The sequence below is a fragment of the Centruroides sculpturatus genome, unplaced genomic scaffold (assembly GCF_000671375.1).
Source record: "Centruroides sculpturatus isolate CEXI.00-Female unplaced genomic scaffold, Cexi_2.0 scaffold18, whole genome shotgun sequence".
NCBI lineage: Eukaryota > Metazoa > Arthropoda > Arachnida > Scorpiones > Buthidae > Centruroides > Centruroides sculpturatus.
The window spans coordinates 547,918-568,584 of NW_019384302.1; the positions used below are offsets into that span (position 1 = coordinate 547,918).

Sequence of the window (20,667 nt, forward strand, 5' to 3'; positions counted from 1 at the left end):
TGTTGCCAGGCTTTAAGAGGAAATGTCACCAATAAAGTACAGTACTTTCTAAAGCAGTAAACAAAAAGTAGCCAAAAATCATAATAAAAACTGGTTAGTTGCAGTCAAAGAGTTTAACTGTTAAATTTGACATGCTCTTATTTTTAGTACACAAAATCAGTGTTTCAATTTAGCACCTTCTATTGTGAATAAAACGATTAATATGGGATAACTTTTTCTTTCAGTTAAAATACAGAATGAACATTGTGGGAAAACGAACGATAGATTGAGAATCCATTCTAGTTCTAGAATCAGAAGATCAGATGGAGCAAAATTACTTAATATTTAAGTATTAAATAGTAGCCTTATTATAGTCCAACTTAATCTGGCAGATTGTTTGTCATCTATTGCTCTGGGACACCCAGGATTGTATCTGGATGAGTTGAAAATTCCCAAGAATTTTTTGGACATGGTCCATCCAAATACATCAGTCCCCATTCCACACCATGGGCTGGCCAAACCCATAACAGGCTTGTGAGAAAAGGTCTTCTTAGAGCTCACAGGGACAGAAAGAGTACAGTCGACCCCCCTATAAGATATAGATACGTTCCAATTTATTAGGAATCCGATTTCTTACAAGTCGTTCCAATCACAGCCCGACACGTGTCAAGTTTACGGACTACGGCTGATTGAAAGGTTTTCTTCCATAAAATTAATCGATTCTACACTAATCCGACTCAACATTTCCAAAATACGTATATTTTTTCGTAGTTTTATAGGAATCGTAATTATACGGACCGTAATTATAGGGGGGTCGACTGTACATTGGAACATATCACTTTAAAATTAATTTTGTTAAAATAAGAAATAAAAGCTGATTAAATTAAGTATAGAGAATAAATATAAAGAATCAAATAAAGCTATTCAAAATCAGTTTTTTAATAAATTAGTTGAATGTCATTAAATTTCTTAAATAGATATTTTATTAATAAGAATTAAATAAAGTATATATTTTAATCAAGTTAACATTAGACCAACTGAAAGATGAAAAGAACTCAATTTCACACTTTTTTATTCATAGATTCATATTCATTTTGTACAGATGCATTTCAACATATGGCCTCTTCGGCTAAAAAAGACAAAAATCTTAAAGTTTAGGTATACAATATTCTAAAAACATAAATTTGTCAAGTTGACAAATTTAAGGAGGACAACATATTGTCCTCTCTATGTCAAAAAACTTGTTTTGTATAATTTATGTTTTTATAATCTTATATACCTAAACATTAAGGTTTTTGTCTTTTTTAGCTGAAGAGGACAATACTAGATAAAGAGAGAAGGCCTTACCCACTGGTATAGCCAAGGATATATGGGGGAATAAAGATAAAGGAGAAGGAGGAGGGCAGGAGAAAGAGGGGGGAAAGGACAGGTGAGAAGGACAGAATGGGAGGGATCTCATGATGCCTGGCTGGGAACCATTTTCAACCAAAAGGGGTATGTCTAGCGCTACACATAGAGTACCCAATACATTGTGCAAACAGAACAAACACAGACACAGTAATACAATAACAATGCATATACATCATGTGTACATAGATTNACTTGTTTTGTATAATTTATGTTTTTATAATCTTATATACCTAAACATTAAGATTTTTGTCTTTTTTAGCTGAAGAGGACAATACTAGATAAAGAGAGAAGGCCTTACCCACTGGTATAGCCAAGGATAGATGGGGGAATAAAGGTAAAGGAGAGGGAGGAGGGCAGGAGAAAGAGGGGGAAAGGACAGGTGAGAAGGATAGAGTGGGAGGGATCTCATGATGCCTGGCTGGGAACCATTTTCAACCAAAAGGGGTATGTCTAGCGCTACACATAGAGTACCCAATACACTGTGCAAACAGAACAAACACGGACACAGTAATACAATAACAATGCATATACATCATGCGTACATAGATTAAATAGAACAAAATTACAACATACCCCTGGAAGTGTGAGCTGATACAATTATAGTTACCTAAATATAAACCAGGGTAGATCCTGAACATGAGGACAATATGTTGAAATGCATCTGTACAAAATGAATATGAATCTTTGAATAAAAAAGTGTGAAACTAAGTTTTTTTTTCATCTTTCAACTGGTCTATGGTTAACTTGATTAAAATATATACTTTTCTTGATTGTTATTAATAATACAACAGCTCCAAAATTTCTATTTACACTGATAGAAATTTCATTTCACTTACAGATTTAATCTCCAAATACATTATAGTTCATTGTAAGATTTCAAAAATCACTATTTACTGTGTGTTCATGCTTAAACTTAATTTTATTTCTGGTGTCTTAAGCTAGTCAATTTGCATATTATGAGAGTTTAACTAAGTAAGTTATGATTTAGAAATATTTAACAAGTGAATCTAATTCTGGAATCTTGTAAATATTATAGCTGGTGGACATAAATTAAATTTCATTAAAATTTCTATTTTTATATTGCATTTATTTGTATATATTGTTTATATTATAAAATTACCTATATATATATATATATATATATATATATATAAAGTAGATTTTGTTGTTAATATTAAAAATTATGTAAAATATAAAGTTATGCATTGTTTTTAAGAAAAAATATTATTCAAAGTTGTCATTATATATCAATAAGAAAAAATTATAAGCAAATTATTTATGCATAAATAAATTATTAGCTATAAATACTTAAAGCATATAAAAATAAACTTGAATTAAAGAATTTATTTTTCAAAATTGTCAAAAATGGAAAGTTAATTTATGAAACAGAGTTTATTTGTGTAGTAATCATTTAAAATTATAATTATTTACAACTGAAGTGATGATTTTTATTGCAAATAATTTTATTCTCTAGAATTTGTCACAAGACAAATCCATAAGGTAAAATATATAAATATAAAAATGCATAACTTTATTTGAAAGATATTTTAAATTTGATAAGCATTGGAATAAATATTTATTTAAATTAAATTATAATTAAATTCATTTCATGTAATCTAATTGATTATTCGAAAACAAGAAAATTTGTTTTCTTTTAATTCATATCTAATAAATATTATTTCCTTTGTGCAAATCAGTGGAAAATGGTATTTAATATTTTAAATTTATATTGAATTTTTATAATTTCCATAAATAAAAGCATGAATTTTAATTTAATATATGAAATTTATTAGTTTATTGATTTGTAAGCTTACAATTTCAATAAAGTTACATCTTTTGGAAAAGAATCATAAATTACTAGTTATTTAGAACAATAACATTTTCAATAATTCTATGTCTAAATTTTTATACGGTGGATTTTGTGTCGTTTTTAATTTTAAACTTTTGTTCCTGTGTATTAAACCGAGAATCGTAAACAGTAATAGAATTAACTGAAAATGTTATTTTCTAATTAAATCGGTAAGTTTTTTGATATTTTTTCAAAGCCATAAAATTACTGAAAATGCAAAACAGAATGTTGAATGTGTTTAGAATCAACATGAAATATGCTTATTCACTTTGCTTCTACCACATAAATTATTAACAGTTTTAAATATAAAATAATTACAGGATTAATGCAAAATTCAAGGTAGTATATATTCATGATTCAAGTTTTTCTTAAGGATTAGGAAGATATTAACAAAGATCAAGGAGGGCAAGGAAACCTTATTAAACTTGATTTCACGATGAATGACAAGCTCTCCAATAAAAAGAAAAGAAAGGGAGAAAATGAACTAGTTAGTACATGTCATTTGTTTTTTATATTTTTTTTAGCATTCTTGTAGAAAAGTTGTTTCATTGTTTTTATCGTTGACCAATTTTACTTTTTGCCTTTCAAGAAGGATTGTATAAGTTTAAATCATACTATTTCATATTTTATCTCATGAAAAAAAGACAATCTATCTGTTTTATGTTTAAATGAATCTTCTGTATGTAATTTAATATAATAACAAATTGTACAGGATAAGAAATTAAGGCTTTCTGACTGTTTATTCAATATTTACAGACTCTATATATGATTACATTTTTGCTTAACACATGAATGTCATGCTAAAAATTTGCACGAACAAATATAATTTGGCAGTTGAATTATCTTATATTGATAATACGTAAGCTAAAAATTAAATTTTTAACTTTTGTTGTAAATTATTACTGTCTATATGTATGATTTGGATTTACAGATAGAATTTAGTCCAGTTGAGAGTTTAGTTCTATTTGTGAACTTGACTTCATGTATTCTGAGTTTAAATATTATCAGATATTTGAACAATAACATTGATGTACTGTACATTTTAATTTACTTTTCTGAAGATCACTAAATATACAGTCAAAAAGACCTTACAATTTTGAATTTCCGTTTAGCTCAATTTTTTTCAAGCCTCAAAATAATTTGGATAACGATTTAAACATTATACTAATAATATCTATCATTTTGATGTTAATTATACTAAAAATGTTTGCAAAAAGTCTAAACTTTGTCATATATTAACAACAAATTATAAAATCTTTAATATTTTTTAATTCTTTTTATTAAAATGTTGCTTTTAAGAAATTTATATATTTTTCTATCTACAATTGTTTTTGTTATTTTTCTCTTTATTTTAAAATTTTGAAAATTCATTATATTATTATTTGACATATTTATTTATTTATTTATTTGATTAAGAATTTTGAACTCTGAAGGCTTCAGAATTTTATATAAATATTAATTTTAGAATTCAGAATGTTAGTTCTATATTTTAACTTTCTGAATATGTTGAATGGCAAATAATTAAAAGTTTATCAACTGCATTGTTTATTTAGTTACTTGCTATTGGTAAATAGACAGTGTAAAAAGGTAATTTTTTTTTATTTTGTAAATAAATTCTGGTGTAATTAAAAATGGTGTTTAAAATGGAACATGTGTAATAATACTTAACTACTGATTTAGGTTTTTAAGGTTTAAAAAATAAGACAAATTCATGTTTATTTCTATTTTATTTTTCTGTTCTAAAAGTTACACTTAAACAAATGATGTAAGCTTTTTTATCTTTGGCCAACTCCACTCTCCACTCTTCTATCCAGTACAAATAAAGAATACACTTCAAATATTTTTAGACATATTCAAACTAAGCTGAGTTTTTTTATTTTTCAAACAAAAGCTAGATTACAATTAGCTCTAATTGTTAGTACAAATTTTTAAATTAGTAAAATGCTTTGTCATAATGTTTTTTGTGATTTTATTCTCCTTCCTAAGTAGGTATTTTTACACACAATATATAGTAAATATATAATATATAAAATATATATACAATATATAGGTAAGTAGCTAAAACAGCTTCTAAATTCTGTTGAGTTCAGTTGGAAACTGAGAAGTGTGTTAAGGATAGAAAATCTCAAATTGTTTTACTTTAAAATTATGAAAGTTTAATTTACATAATAATATACTTTTTTGAGTCATTTAAAACAAAAAATAATTTATAATAAGTTGGATAAATTTCTGTTATGTAATTGAAAATACGATTTTCCATTTTTTGCTAGAAGAGCATATGGAGATAGGCAAAATTAGTATCAGCAGAATGAACAAAGTTTTAGATTTGAATATTAAAATTAAACAGTTCAATATACTCTCCTCAAAAGTGAAATCATAACACCATGAATGAATGCGCTTAGTCACACGAACATTGCCAGAGATGAAAGAATTATGCAAATAATTAAAAGAATAAACAAACATGTATGTTAGACACCTGTTTATTCGGTAATGAATATACAGACTGCCATACAGTGAGGCATAGTATCAATGAGGTGATTAATAGTTGCCCAAGGTATCCCTTGCTAAGCTGCATCCACTGTGGTTTGCATGTCATCTATGGTATGTGATAGGGTCCCTGGTGCTCTTTATGTCAGACAAGGTCCCATGGATGTTTGACGGAAGAGAGATATGACAAGACTGCTGGCCAGAAATGGATGTGAATTCCATTCAGACTGATGAGATTTTACCATGTGATGTGTGGTCAAGCATTATCTTGCCGGAACATTGTGTCACATGCGGCCTGCACTGGTGGTGGAACCATGGATCCACAATTTGTATGCCATACTGGTCTGCTGTCAGAGTACTGGAATTGTACACTGGGGCTGTCCATCGATCAAACATCATGCTCAATATGTGGGCTGGTGTAACACTTGAAAAAAAGGCCTGGCATGTTATGTTTCCTGGGATACCGCCACACCCATCCATGGCCATTATTCCTCCATAGACAGAAGTGGGATTCATAAACAATACTTGATGCCATTCAGTTGTCCAGTTGCGATGATGATGACACCATGATGGGCAGTTAATGGCATCTGGTTGCCAATTGCGATGTGTGCAGCCTGACTTTGTGCAACCTGTTGTGAATGGTTTGGGTGGATACAGATGTGCTTGTCAACGGCTAAGGGTGACTTTGGATGTCACATGTCCCGGTGAACAGTTCTCGATGGGCCATTTGGTGAATCTACTGGTTTACATGATCTGTCGTGCGTCAGTGTGATCCACTTTTTCTTTGGCACGTTCACAGATGTTCCTGTGCCCATCATGCCACACATCATCAGATGATACTCGTGTTGTACCCAACACATGTGGCAACTGCATGCTTTGACAAACTGAGGTTGCACGGCTCCAGGATGAATCTTATTTCTTGGCCGTTAACTGGTGGTATACGGTTCACTATCATCTCCCAGGCACTTTCTACATTTCTTCAAGGTTTAGCTGCCACCAACTGTTGCTAATAGAATTTATGGCCTGAGCCGACTGTTGGTTTTTATAGCCCAAAAGTGGGTATCACATGACCCAATTGGTAGAAGTGACAGAGATATGCAAATGATAAGTTTGCATATCTATGTCATCTCTACAGGTCCTGCAATTTGTTCATGGTGTTGCGATTTCATTTTTGTGGAGTGTATTAGTACAGGCTATGCATAAACAATATAATTGAAATGTCAATTGCAAATTTAAAATTGCTAGATTTCTTTCTAAACTCATCTACAGGTATGCCCATAATATTTTAGTATTCTAGGGTAGAGAATAATAACATTCTGAAAAATTTCAAGTCAGTTTGGAAATATCTGATGGAAATTTAAACTTTGAAAAGATCCTAGGAACAAAATCAGTACTGTTCTTTTAAGATCTATTTAGATATTCTCTTTTGCTCTGTCTGCAAATGATGTAAAGTTTTGCTTTTACTTTATAGGTATAAAGTTTCATTTTATCTTTAAAATATCTGTTTTAGTTATTTTCAAAAGATGCAGCAGGTGTTATTCCAACAATAATAATGGATGTCATGCCTGTAGCATCTTAGTCTAGATTTAACTCAAGGTAGCAAATACAATGAATAACACAAGATCATTATTAATGAAAAAGTTTACACCAAACTATATACCAAAACAAAAATATTTATAAATCACTTTTTTTTTTCAAATCCTTTTTCTGTTTCTTATAATTTTTTTCTAATTTTATTTATTTAAATTTATTAAGTTTGCTCTTTTATATTGAGTTAATTCTTATCCATTGTTGACGATTTACATAAATTTTAAACCTCCTTTAAAAATATCAGATCCTTTTTAAAACAAGATCAAGATCAAATGCATTTTTATAAGTGTTGTGATCTTTTTAGGAATGAAAGACATTTTTTAATAATGTAATTAAAATGTGCTCAAACTTGGTTAATTCACTTGCCATCATATCAAAGGATTCGGTTTGATCTTTCATTAAGGAATAAACACTATCAGTTTGAGTCTTAACATTTTTAGTAGACATAAATTTATTTTATGTAATAAATGGCCGAGTTATTTTTATTAACAATTAATTGGCATTATTTTCTGAACGTTTGTAATTTACTTATTTTAAATTTTTTGAATATTATGAATTTTTTTTTTTTTATGTAAACAGATTAGTACTTAGGATGTGATTGATCATTTCATTAAAATTGTGTGGCAGATTAATTAAATTATATGAATTTCATGATTATTATTTTAAAGCACATCATTAATTTGAGATATAAATGTTTTTAAGAACAATATATATAAAAAAAACATTTTTATACGTAAAATTTTTTTATTTTATATCATTTTCCATTCAGTTTACCCAGTATATTTTTTTTGATTAAATTATTTAGTATTATATATTAATATCTATATTGAGAAATCGTCTTAGATGTTTCAAATTCTTGTACAGTAAAGAAGTTGGCAAATAGAAAGCAATATAGAGACTGCGGTAGAAACAAAGAGAAATTTAACTTGTTCTTATAATTATAATAATTTTTAATTTAGAAATGTCTGTCTTTGTTAAATATTAATGTATATGGAAAATAATCAACTTAAGTATTCTGAATATTTTAACAAGTTTATTAATTTTGATTGTTACCTTAAATTTAACAATTTCCAATAGACTTAAAAAATGTATATATTTTAGGATTGTGGTAATGTTCCGGTCTTTCAGTCTCCCAATGCTTGGAAAGCAAAAGAAGAAATGATGCTTTTGGATGCCGTCGAACATTACGGATTTGGAAATTGGTAATTATTCCTCGTTACGATATTAAAATTTCTATTATAGACAGAGTAAATTATTTATTTATTTATTGACAATCACAAATTTACTTAAATTTGCATTTAAAATTAGAGTTTGAGTAAAATTTTGTATCCTTGATAGATTTCTGAATAATCAAAAAAAATGCCACCATTTTCAATTCCAAAACTATCTTGTCTGTTCTTGTTTTAAGAGCTCTAAGGCCTTGAACTCTTGATTCTTGTAAACAATGGAAAGTTTGTAAAATTCTGCTTTTTGGCTTCAGATATAACAATTTTGTCATTTTTTTTTTTAAATCTGGAGTATTATAGAATCATTTTCTTCTTTCCAGATAGTACTTTCTTATAAGATTTTCTGTTCATATAATAATATAACATTGCATTCTTTTAATAAAAGCCATTTTGTTTCTTCCATCCTATTCTTTTGTTGAAAATACATTTGTTCTGTTTTTTATCGGGATCATAAATAAAGAAATCTCATATGGGAATGTACACATATGTACTTAAGAGACAACAAAAATTTAATGTATTTAAGTCTAATTGTATTTTATTGTTTGATTCATAATATTTACAATCTCATGAAAATAATGGTAATTTCAAATAACTTAAAAATTCTTTCTACTATATTTCTTCCAATTTGGTTTATTTCCATTCAGACTGGTGAGATTTTACCATGTGATGTGTGGTCAAGCATTATCTTGCCGGAACATTGTGTCACATGCGGCCTGCACTGGTGGTGGAACCATGGATCCACAATTTGTATGCCATACTGGTCTGCTGTCAGAGTACTGGAATTGTACACTGGGGCTGTCCATCGATCAAACATCATGCTCAATATGTGGGCTGGTGTAACACTTGAAAAAAAGGCCTGGCATGTTATGTTTCCTGGGATACCGCCACACCCATCCATGGCCATTATTCCTCCATAGACAGAAGTGGGATTCATAAACAATACTTGATGCCATTCAGTTGTCCAGTTGCGATGATGATGACACCATGATGGGCAGTTAATGGCATCTGGTTGCCAATTGCGATGTGTGCAGCCTGACTTTGTGCAACCTGTTGTGAATGGTTTGGGTGGATACAGATGTGCTTGTCAACGGCTAAGGGTGACTTTGGATGTCACATGTCCCGGTGAACAGTTCTCGATGGGCCATTTGGTGAATCTACTGGTTTACATGATCTGTCGTGCGTCAGTGTGATCCACTTTTTCTTTGGCACGTTCACAGATGTTCCTGTGCCCATCATGCCACACATCATCAGATGATACTCGTGTTGTACCCAACACATGTGGCAACTGCATGCTTTGACAAACTGAGGTTGCACGGCTCCAGGATGAATCTTATTTCTTGGCCGTTAACTGGTGGTATACGGTTCACTATCATCTCCCAGGCACTTTCTACATTTCTTCAAGGTTTAGCTGCCACCAACTGTTGCTAATAGAATTTATGGCCTGAGCCGACTGTTGGTTTTTATAGCCCAAAAGTGGGTATCACATGACCCAATTGGTAGAAGTGACAGAGATATGCAAATGATAAGTTTGCATATCTATGTCATCTCTACAAGTCCTGCAATTTGTTCATGGTGTTGCGATTTCATTTTTGTGGAGTGTATTAGTACAGGCTATGCATAAACAATATAATTGAAATGTCAATTGCAAATTTAAAATTGCTAGATTTCTTTCTAAACTCATCTACAGGTATGCCCATAATATTTTAGTATTCTAGGGTAGAGAATAATAACATTCTGAAAAATTTCAAGTCAGTTTGGAAATATCTGATGGAAATTTAAACTTTGAAAAGATCCTAGGAACAAAATCAGTACTGTTCTTTTAAGATCTATTTAGATATTCTCTTTTGCTCTGTCTGCAAATGATGTAAAGTTTTGCTTTTACTTTATAGGTATAAAGTTTCATTTTATCTTTAAAATATCTGTTTTAGTTATTTTCAAAAGATGCAGCAGGTGTTATTCCAACAATAATAATGGATGTCATGCCTGTAGCATCTTAGTCTAGATTTAACTCAAGGTAGCAAATACAATGAATAACACAAGATCATTATTAATGAAAAAGTTTACACCAAACTATATACCAAAACAAAAATATTTATAAATCACTTTTTTTTTTCAAATCCTTTTTCTGTTTCTTATAATTTTTTTCTAATTTTATTTATTTAAATTTATTAAGTTTGCTCTTTTATATTGAGTTAATTCTTANTATTATTAATATAAATGAATATTATCTTTAAATGCATTTATGCAAAAATTAAAAAGAATGCTTTTTTTTCAGGGAGGATATAGCAGAAAGTGTAAATGGAAAAACTGCTGATGGTAATTATTATTATTATTTTTTTTTTTTGAGTTTTTAAAATATTTTCACAAGTTGATAATGATACAGGCACAACACAGTAAAATCAATTTTAAAAATATTTTATTGTGGGATACAATTATAAGAAACCAGTTTAGTAGATATTACAAGAGGAATTACCCAAATTGATAATTCAGTAAATTACAATGAAAATAGTAAAGAAATGAAGCTAAAAAGTTTTTTTAACTTTTCAGCATTAAAGGATAACTGTTCATTTACTATTTCATGGTCAAACAATTAGAATAATCAACAACAAACAAATAAATTGTTGAAAAAGGATATTAAAAACTAAAATAACTTGCTTCAAAGTAAATAATAGGAAATAGATAATAGTTTTGAATTAGTTGTTAAAAAAATGTTTACCTTTTACAGATAATTTGCAGAATATCACAAAATTGAAATTTAAAAGTGATTATATGTTAATTTAGAATATTCAAGAATATTAATAATAAATTTTAAACCTCCTTTAAAAATATCAGATCCTTTTTAAAACAAGATCAAGATCAAATGCATTTTTATAAGTGTTGTGATCTTTTTAGGAATGAAAGACATTTTTTAATAATGTAATTAAAATGTGCTCAAACTTGGTTAATTCACTTGCCATCATATCAAAGGATTCGGTTTGATCTTTCATTAAGGAATAAACACTATCAGTTTGAGTCTTAACATTTTTAGTAGACATAAATTTATTTTATGTAATAAATGGCCGAGTTATTTTTATTAACAATTAATTGGCATTATTTTCTGAACGTTTGTAATTTACTTATTTTAAATTTTTTGAATATTATGAATNGCATGAATTTTAATTTAATATATGAAATTTATTAGTTTATTGATTTGTAAGCTTACAATTTCAATAAAGTTACATCTTTTGGAAAAGAATCATAAATTACTAGTTATTTAGAACAATAACATTTTCAATAATTCTATGTCTAAATTTTTATACGGTGGATTTTGTGTCGTTTTTAATTTTAAACTTTTGTTCCTGTGTATTAAACCGAGAATCGTAAACAGTAATAGAATTAACTGAAAATGTTATTTTCTAATTAAATCGGTAAGTTTTTTGATATTTTTTCAAAGCCATAAAATTACTGAAAATGCAAAACAGAATGTTGAATGTGTTTAGAATCAACATGAAATATGCTTATTCACTTTGCTTCTACCACATAAATTATTAACAGTTTTAAATATAAAATAATTACAGGATTAATGCAAAATTCAAGGTAGTATATATTCATGATTCAAGTTTTTCTTAAGGATTAGGAAGATATTAACAAAGATCAAGGAGGGCAAGGAAACCTTATTAAACTTGATTTCACGATGAATGACAAGCTCTCCAATAAAAAGAAAAGAAAGGGAGAAAATGAACTAGTTAGTACATGTCATTTGTTTTTTATATTTTTTTTAGCATTCTTGTAGAAAAGTTGTTTCATTGTTTTTATCGTTGACCAATTTTACTTTTTGCCTTTCAAGAAGGATTGTATAAGTTTAAATCATACTATTTCATATTTTATCTCATGAAAAAAAGACAATCTATCTGTTTTATGTTTAAATGAATCTTCCGTACGTAATTTAATATAATAACAAATTGTACAGGATAAGAAATTAAGGCTTTCTGACTGTTTATTCAATATTTACAGACTCTATATATGACTACATTTTTGCTTAACACATGAATGTCATGCTAAAAATTTGCACGAACAAATATAATTTGGCAGTTGAATTATCTTATATTGATAATACGTAAGCTAAAAATTAAATTTTTAACTTTTGTTGTAAATTATTACTGTCTATATGTATGATTTGGATTTACAGATAGAATTTAGTCCAGTTGAGAGTTTAGTTCTATTTGTGAACTTGACTTCATGTATTCTGAGTTTAAATATTATCAGATATTTGAACAATAACATTGATGTACTGTACATTTTAATTTACTTTTCTGAAGATCACTAAATATACAGTCAAAAAGACCTTACAATTTTGAATTTCCGTTTAGCTCAATTTTTTTCAAGCCTCAAAATAATTTGGATAACGATTTAAACATTATACTAATAATATCTATCATTTTGATGTTAATTATACTAAAAATGTTTGGAAAAAGTCTAAACTTTGTCATATATTAACAACAAATTATAAAATCTTTAATATTTTTTAATTCTTTTTATTAAAATGTTGCTTTTAAGAAATTTATATATTTTTCTATCTACAATTGTTTTTGTTATTTTTCTCTTTATTTTAAAATTTTGAAAATTCATTATATTATTATTTGACATATTTATTTATTTATTTGATTAAGAATTTTGAACTCTGAAGGCTTCAGAATTTTATATAAATATTAATTTTAGAATTCAGAATGTTAGTTCTATATTTTAACTTTCTGAATATGTTGAATGGCAAATAATTAAAAGTTTATCAACTGCATTGTTTATTTAGTTACTTGCTATTGGTAAATAGACAGTGTAAAAAGGTAATTTTTTTTTATTTTGTAAATAAATTCTGGTGTAATTAAAAATGGTGTTTAAAATGGAACATGTGTAATAATACTTAACTACTGATTTAGGTTTTTAAGGTTTAAAAAATAAGACAAATTCATGTTTATTTCTATTTTATTTTTCTGTTCTAAAAGTTACACTTAAACAAATGATGTAAGCTTTTTTATCTTTGGCCAACTCCACTCTCCACTCTTCTATCCAGTACAAATAAAGAATACACTTCAAATATTTTTAGACATATTCAAACTAAGCTGAGTTTTTTTATTTTTCAAACAAAAGCTAGATTACAATTAGCTCTAATTGTTAGTACAAATTTTTAAATTAGTAAAATGCTTTGTCATAATGTTTTTTGTGATTTTATTCTCCTTCCTAAGTAGGTATTTTTACACACAATATATAGTAAATATATAAAATATATATACAATATATANCAAAGAAATAAACCAGCAACGAGTTGCTTATCTTTCCCAGCAACATTTAAATTTTTCGTGGCGCCATCTATTATCATATTTCATTAAAAAAAACTTTTTATATTTTTAACTTTTATAAAATGGCAAAAAGCTTAATGTTGAGGGTAGAGATGGGTTTTATTAAAAAAAGGAATTGTAAATGCTAACGAGGAAAATGGTCATTAAGTCTGACCCTTCTCGAGATATAACTTACGACCTCCTTTATCTCCCCACCCCCAACCTTTAACCACCAGAAGTTAATAGCATCAATCCCCCTAATACACTAACCTCCCTACAAAATTTCAGAAATGTTTGACAAAAAGAACAGTAGTTAATAATTAAGCTTCAAAGAGGGTGAACAAAATTATGCCTCCCACACATACTAACATTTATACATAAAGAAAACACCAAAGTTTTTTGCATTTCTCAATGTTTCAAGGTTCCCCAAGTCCAAAAGTACAAAAATCTCGGGTATCATTTTTTGACTATTGCCATACTTTGCCTCTGTTATATATAACAGAGCTGGGGAAGTAAAAATACAAAATAATAATTAATTTAGTGAACCTTAAAAAAGAAAAGAATTCTATATAAGTTTACTATAATTCAAGATAAGATCTACATAGAAAAATATATTTTTCAACATTTTCATTTATAATTGATTTATTTATCTTAACATTGCATCATTTAGAATAGGTGTGTCCAACCTTTTAGTTTCTCTGGGCCACATTGGAAGAAATTATGGAGTTTTGGGTCACAACTAGCTTAAGAGCAAAAAAAAAAATGTAAAATATATAGTTTTCATATTTAAAATGTATTAGAACTTTCTTCATTATAAATACAGAATGTGGAATTCATTTGGCATTATTCTATACATTTTATGTGTAAGTCCAAATCATAAAACTAATGTGATGTTTGGCATTGTTGTTGAGAAACTAATGCATCAATATCTGGTTCAATTGTAGTAGTTGCAATTCTCAGGCAGCCCTAAGGTGTTCATCTGATATTTTAGTTCTAATTTTACACTTAGTATGCTTCATTCTTGAATATAGTTGTTCACATGTGTAGGTGCTTCCAAACAATGATGACATGAATAACGCATGACTGTGCAGTGCAGGATATATGTCTCTGGGTAGGTATGATTTATAAAAGTCAAACAAAGAGACGTGATAAAATTTCTCTTTAAGTTGGATGTCAGATTGCAATTCTATGCATTCCTATTTGAAAAGTTGCTGACAGCATTACTATATCAACTGTAAATGGAGTCGCAAAAACACAAAAATTGAGATTATTTTTCCAAAAATCCAAAAATCTATTTTTGAATTCTTGTATCAAATCGAAAAGTAAGGCTGCATATTTTTTTCCCTTTTTAGGAATATGTTTGGACAATGTGTTGAACTGCAAAAAGTTGTTCTCATTTAATTGGGCCTGCCATAATTTCAGTTTTACCTAGAATGCGTTTATGATTTGAAACATTGCACTGATAAGTTGGTTTTTCCCTTAAAGATGCATGTTTAAGTCATTTAAATGACCAGTCAAATCTACCAAAAATGCTAAATCTGTTCTGGCACAGATTTTGCTTTCGATGTCATAAAAGATTTGATTCCATTAAGTAAGTCATAAAATCTTTTTAACATTTGTCTTTGACTGAACCACCTTACTTTTGCAAAGTATACGATATTGCCATACTCGGCATCAACATTTTTGAGAAATTCTTGGAATTGACGATGATATAATCCCTGGGCTCTTATAAAATTCACAGTTTTGATGACAATTTGCATAACATTATCTATTTTTAAAGCTTTTCTGCATAAATTTTCTTAGTGTAGTATGCAATGGTACTTCATCAAACGAGAATTTTCGACAGCATTGGCATCGTTTTCTATTAATTTTACAAGCCCTTCTTTTTTACCTATCATAGCTGGGGCCCCATCTGTAATTATACCAGATATATTGGAAAAGGATAAAGAAAATTGCATTAAGATTTTTTTCACTGCTTCATATAAATTTCTTGATTTTTTCGTGTCTTTTAATGACACTAATGAGAGCATTTCTTCAGTTACACTATATTCGTCATTAATACTTCTAATAAAAATGGCAAATTGAGCCGTATCAGTAGCATCAGTACTTTCATCCATGGCCAAAGAATAAAATGTAAACCCTCAGGCTTTACTTTTCAAATCGCTTTCAATATATTTCCCAAGATCGTCAATTCACTTGGCAACAGTTTGATGAGACAAACTGATTTTAGAAATATCACTTTTCTTGTCTGGACAAATTATATATACAACATTTTCCATGCATTCCTTATTAAACTTGCCATCATAAAACGGTTTTGATTTTTTGGCAATTAAATTTGCGACTACAAAACTAGCCTTCACAAAGGAGACTGTCTGAGTTGTAACATTGCTAAAAACCTTTTGTTGTTGACATATAAGACCTTTTTTCAGTACCATTACTTGGGTCTTTGCGACACATTTCCTGATATGCATCAAATTTGGAAGCATGTTTTTGTGCATAATGCCTTCTCAAATTATACTCTTTGAAGACAGGTATTGAAACGTGGCAAATTAGGCAGAGTGCCTCACCTTTCACCTCAAGAAAAAAATAGTCCTCTGTCCATTTCTCATTAAATAACCTTCTTTCATCGATATATTTCCTTTTCTTAGAAACTGTTTTTTGTTGAGTCGTAGAAGCCATGCTGACGGGTAAATTGACAATACTGTAATTAGTTATTTAACTCCCTTGGTAACAACCAATTTTTAATTTTAATGTAATTAGACATAAAAAATACTTAAAACTGAAAAAAAAACAAANAAATACGATTTTCCATTTTTTGCTAGAAGAGCATATGGAGATAGGCAAAATTAGTATCAACAGAATGAACAAAGTTTTAGATTTGAATATTAAAATTAAACAGTTCAATATACTCTCCTCAAAAGTGAAATCATAACACCATGAATGAATGCGCTTAGTCACACGAACATTGCCAGAGATGAAAGAATTATGCAAATGATTAAAAGAATAAACAAAGATGTATGTTAGACACCTGTTTATTCGGTAATGAATATACAGACTGCCATACAGTGAGGCATAGTATCAATGAGGTGATTAATAGTTGCCCAAGGTATCCCTTGCTAAGGTTTGCATAGATGACATGCAAACCACAGTGGATGCCACTGTGGTTTGCATGTCATCTATGGTATGTGATAGGGTCCCTGGTGCTCTTTATGTCAGACAAGGTCCCATGGGTGTTTGACGGAAGAGAGATATGACAAGACTGCTGGCCAGAAATGGATGTGAATTCCATTCAGACTGGTGAGATTTTACCATGTGATGTGTGGTCAAGCATTATCTTGCCGGAACATTGTGTCACATGCGGCCTGCACTGGTGGTGGAACCATGGATCCACAATTTGTATGCCATACTGGTCTGCTGTCAGAGTACTGGAATTGTACACTGGGGCTGTCCATCGATCAAACATCATGCTCAATATGTGGGCTGGTGTAACACTTGAAAAAAAGGCCTGGCATGTTATGTTTCCTGGGATACCGCTACACCCATCCATGGCCATTATTCCTCCATAGACAGAAGTGGGATTCATAAACAATACTTGATGCCATTCAGTTGTCCAGTTGCGATGATGATGACACCATGATGGGCAGTTAATGGCATCTGGTTGCCAATTGCGATGTGTGCAGCCTGACTTTGTGCAACCTGTTGTGAATGGTTTGGGTGGATACAGATGTGCTTGTCAACGGCTAAGGGTGACTTTGGATGTCACATGTCCCGGTGAACAGTTCTCGATGGGCCATTTGGTGAATCTACTGGTCTACATGATCTGTCGTGCGTCAGTGTGATCCACTTTTTCTTTGGCACGTTCACAGATGTTCCTGTGCCCATCATGCCACACATCATCAGATGATACTCGTGTTGTACCCAACACATGTGGCAACTGCATGCTTTGACAAACTGAGGTTGCACGGCTCCAGGATGAATCTTATTTCTTGGCCGTTAACTGGTGGTATACGGTTCACTATCATCTCCCAGGCACTTTCTACATTTCTTCAAGGTTTAGCTGCCACCAACTGTTGCTAATAGAATTTATGGCCTGAGCCGACTGTTGGTTTTTATAGCCCAAAAGTGGGTATCACATGACCCAATTGGTAGAAGTGACAGAGATATGCAAATGATAAGTTTGCATATCTATGTCATCTCTACAGGTCCTGCAATTTGTTCATGGTGTTGCGATTTCATTTTTGTGGAGTGTATTAGTACAGGCTATGCATAAACAATATAATTGAAATGTCAATTGCAAATTTAAAATTGCTAGATTTCTTTCTAAACTCATCTACAGGTATGCCCATAATATTTTAGTATTCTAGGGTAGAGAATAATAACATTCTGAAAAATTTCAAGTCAGTTTGGAAATATCTGATGGAAATTTAAACTTTGAAAAGATCCTAGGAACAAAATCAGTACTGTTCTTTTAAGATCTATTTAGATATTCTCTTTTGCTCTGTCTGCAAATGATGTAAAGTTTTGCTTTTACTTTATAGGTATAAAGTTTCATTTTATCTTTAAAATATCTGTTTTAGTTATTTTCAAAAGATGCAGCAGGTGTTATTCCAACAATAATAATGGATGTCATGCCTGTAGCATCTTAGTCTAGATTTAACTCAAGGTAGCAAATACAATGAATAACACAAGATCATTATTAATGAAAAAGTTTACACCAAACTATATACCAAAACAAAAATATTTATAAATCACTTTTTTTTTTCAAATCCTTTTTCTGTTTCTTATAATTTTTTTCTAATTTTATTTATTTAAATTTATTAAGTTTGCTCTTTTATATTGAGTTAATTCTTATCCATTGTTGACGATTTACATAAATTTTAAACCTCCTTTAAAAATATCAGATCCTTTTTAAAACAAGATCAAGATCAAATGCATTTTTATAAGTGTTGTGATCTTTTTAGGAATGAAAGACATTTTTTAATAATGTAATTAAAATGTGCTCAAACTTGGTTAATTCACTTGCCATCATATCAAAGGATTCGGTTTGATCTTTCATTAAGGAATAAACACTATCAGTTTGAGTCTTAACATTTTTAGTAGACATAAATTTATTTTATGTAATAAATGGCCGAGTTATTTTTATTAACAATTAATTGGCATTATTTTCTGAACGTTTGTAATTTACTTATTTTAAATTTTTTGAATATTATGAATTTTTTTTTTTTTATGTAAACAGATTAGTACTTAGGATGTGATTGATCATTTCATTAAAATTGTGTGGCAGATTAATTAAATTATATGAATTTCATGATTATTATTTTAAAGCACATCATTAATTTGAGATATAAATGTTTTTAAGAACAATATATATAAAAAAAACATTTTTATACGTAAAATTTTTTTATTTTATATCATTTTCCATTCAGTTTACCCAGTATATTTTTTTTGATTAAATTATTTAGTATTATATATTAATATCTATATTGAGAAATCGTCTTAGATGTTTCAAATTCTTGTACAGTAAAGAAGTTGGCAAATAGAAAGCAATATAGAGACTGCGGTAGAAACAAAGAGAAATTTAACTTGTTCTTATAATTATAATAATTTTTAATTTAGAAATGTCTGTCTTTGTTAAATATTAATGTATATGGAAAATAATCAACTTAAGTATTCTGAATATTTTAACAAGTTTATTAATTTTGATTGTTACCTTAAATTTAACAATTTCCAATAGACTTAAAAAATGTATATATTTTAGGATTGTGGTAATGTTCCGGTCTTTCAGTCTCCCAATGCTTGGAAAGCAAAAGAAGAAATGATGCTTTTGGATGCCGTCGAACATTACGGATTTGGAAATTGGTAATTATTCCTCGTTACGATATTAAAATTTCTATTATAGACAGAGTAAATTATTTATTTATTTATTGACAATCACAAATTTACTTAAATTTGCATTTAAAATTAGAGTTTGAGTAAAATTTTGTATCCTTGATAGATTTCTGAATAATCAAAAAAAATGCCACCATTTTCAATTCCAAAACTATCTTGTCTGTTCTTGTTTTAAGAGCTCTAAGGCCTTGAACTCTTGATTCTTGTAAACAATGGAAAGTTTGTAAAATTCTGCTTTTTGGCTTCAGATATAACAATTTTGTCATTTTTTTTTTTAAATCTGGAGTATTATAGAATCATTTTCTTCTTTCCAGATAGTACTTTCTTATAAGATTTTCTGTTCATATAATAATATAACATTGCATTCTTTTAATAAAAGCCATTTTGTTTCTTCCATCCTATTCTTTTGTTGAAAATACATTTGTTCTGTTTTTTATCGGGATCATAAATAAAGAAATCTCATATGGGAATGTACACATATGTACTTAAGAGACAACAAAAATTTAATGTATTTAAGTCTAATTGTATTTTATTGTTTGATTCATAATATTTACAATCTCATGAAAATAATGGTAATTTCAAATAACTTAAAAATTCTTTCTACTATATTTCTTCCAATTTGGTTTATTGATTGTCAACTGCATAAAACAGAGAAAATATTTTGAATGATTGAATATCTTATTTTTAAATACATAACCTTACATATATATATATATATATATGTAAGGTTATGTATTTAAAATATTTCAAAAAATGTTTTTAATAAATTCGTTACTGGATAAAATATATTTATATATATTTATTTATATTTAAAGATAATATTCATTCATATACAATAATATTATTAATATAAATGAATATTATCTTTAAATGCATTTATGCAAAAATTAAAAAGAATGCTTTTTTTTCAGGGAGGATATAGCAG

At 28.9% G+C, this 20,667-nt stretch overlaps 2 protein-coding genes across 11 annotated transcripts in view; both read left to right on the forward strand.

Moving 5' to 3' along the window:
• LOC111614275 (transcriptional adapter 2B-like) overlaps positions 1–11,242 on the forward strand; it is a 37,761-nt gene extending 26,519 nt beyond the window's left edge. For 6 of the 10 annotated variants that reach the window (XR_002754928.1, XR_002754962.1, XR_002754940.1 and 3 more), the window contains 3 exons: positions 3,612–3,725; positions 8,417–8,517; positions 10,817–10,856. Coding sequence is in view for 2 of the 10 variants with exons in the window: in XM_023355673.1 (XP_023211441.1) it covers positions 8,417–8,517; positions 10,817–10,895 (180 nt within the window). In the remaining 8 variants the exon portion in view is untranslated. Of the gene's footprint in view, positions 1–3,086; positions 3,096–3,611; positions 3,726–8,416; positions 8,518–10,816 lie in introns of all 10 variants that reach the window. The other 4 variants (XR_002754956.1, XR_002754971.1, XM_023355673.1 and 1 more) reach the window with 2 other exon arrangements.
• Positions 11,243–11,789: 547 nt separating this feature from the next.
• LOC111614186 (transcriptional adapter 2-beta-like) overlaps positions 11,790–20,667 on the forward strand; it is a 49,466-nt gene continuing 40,588 nt past the window's right edge. Inside the window, exons 1-2 of the mRNA XM_023355593.1 lie at positions 11,790–12,265; positions 19,612–19,712. Of these exons, the coding sequence (XP_023211361.1) occupies positions 12,215–12,265; positions 19,612–19,712 (152 nt within the window). The 5' untranslated portion in view covers positions 11,790–12,214. The remainder of the gene's footprint in view (positions 12,266–19,611; positions 19,713–20,667) is intronic.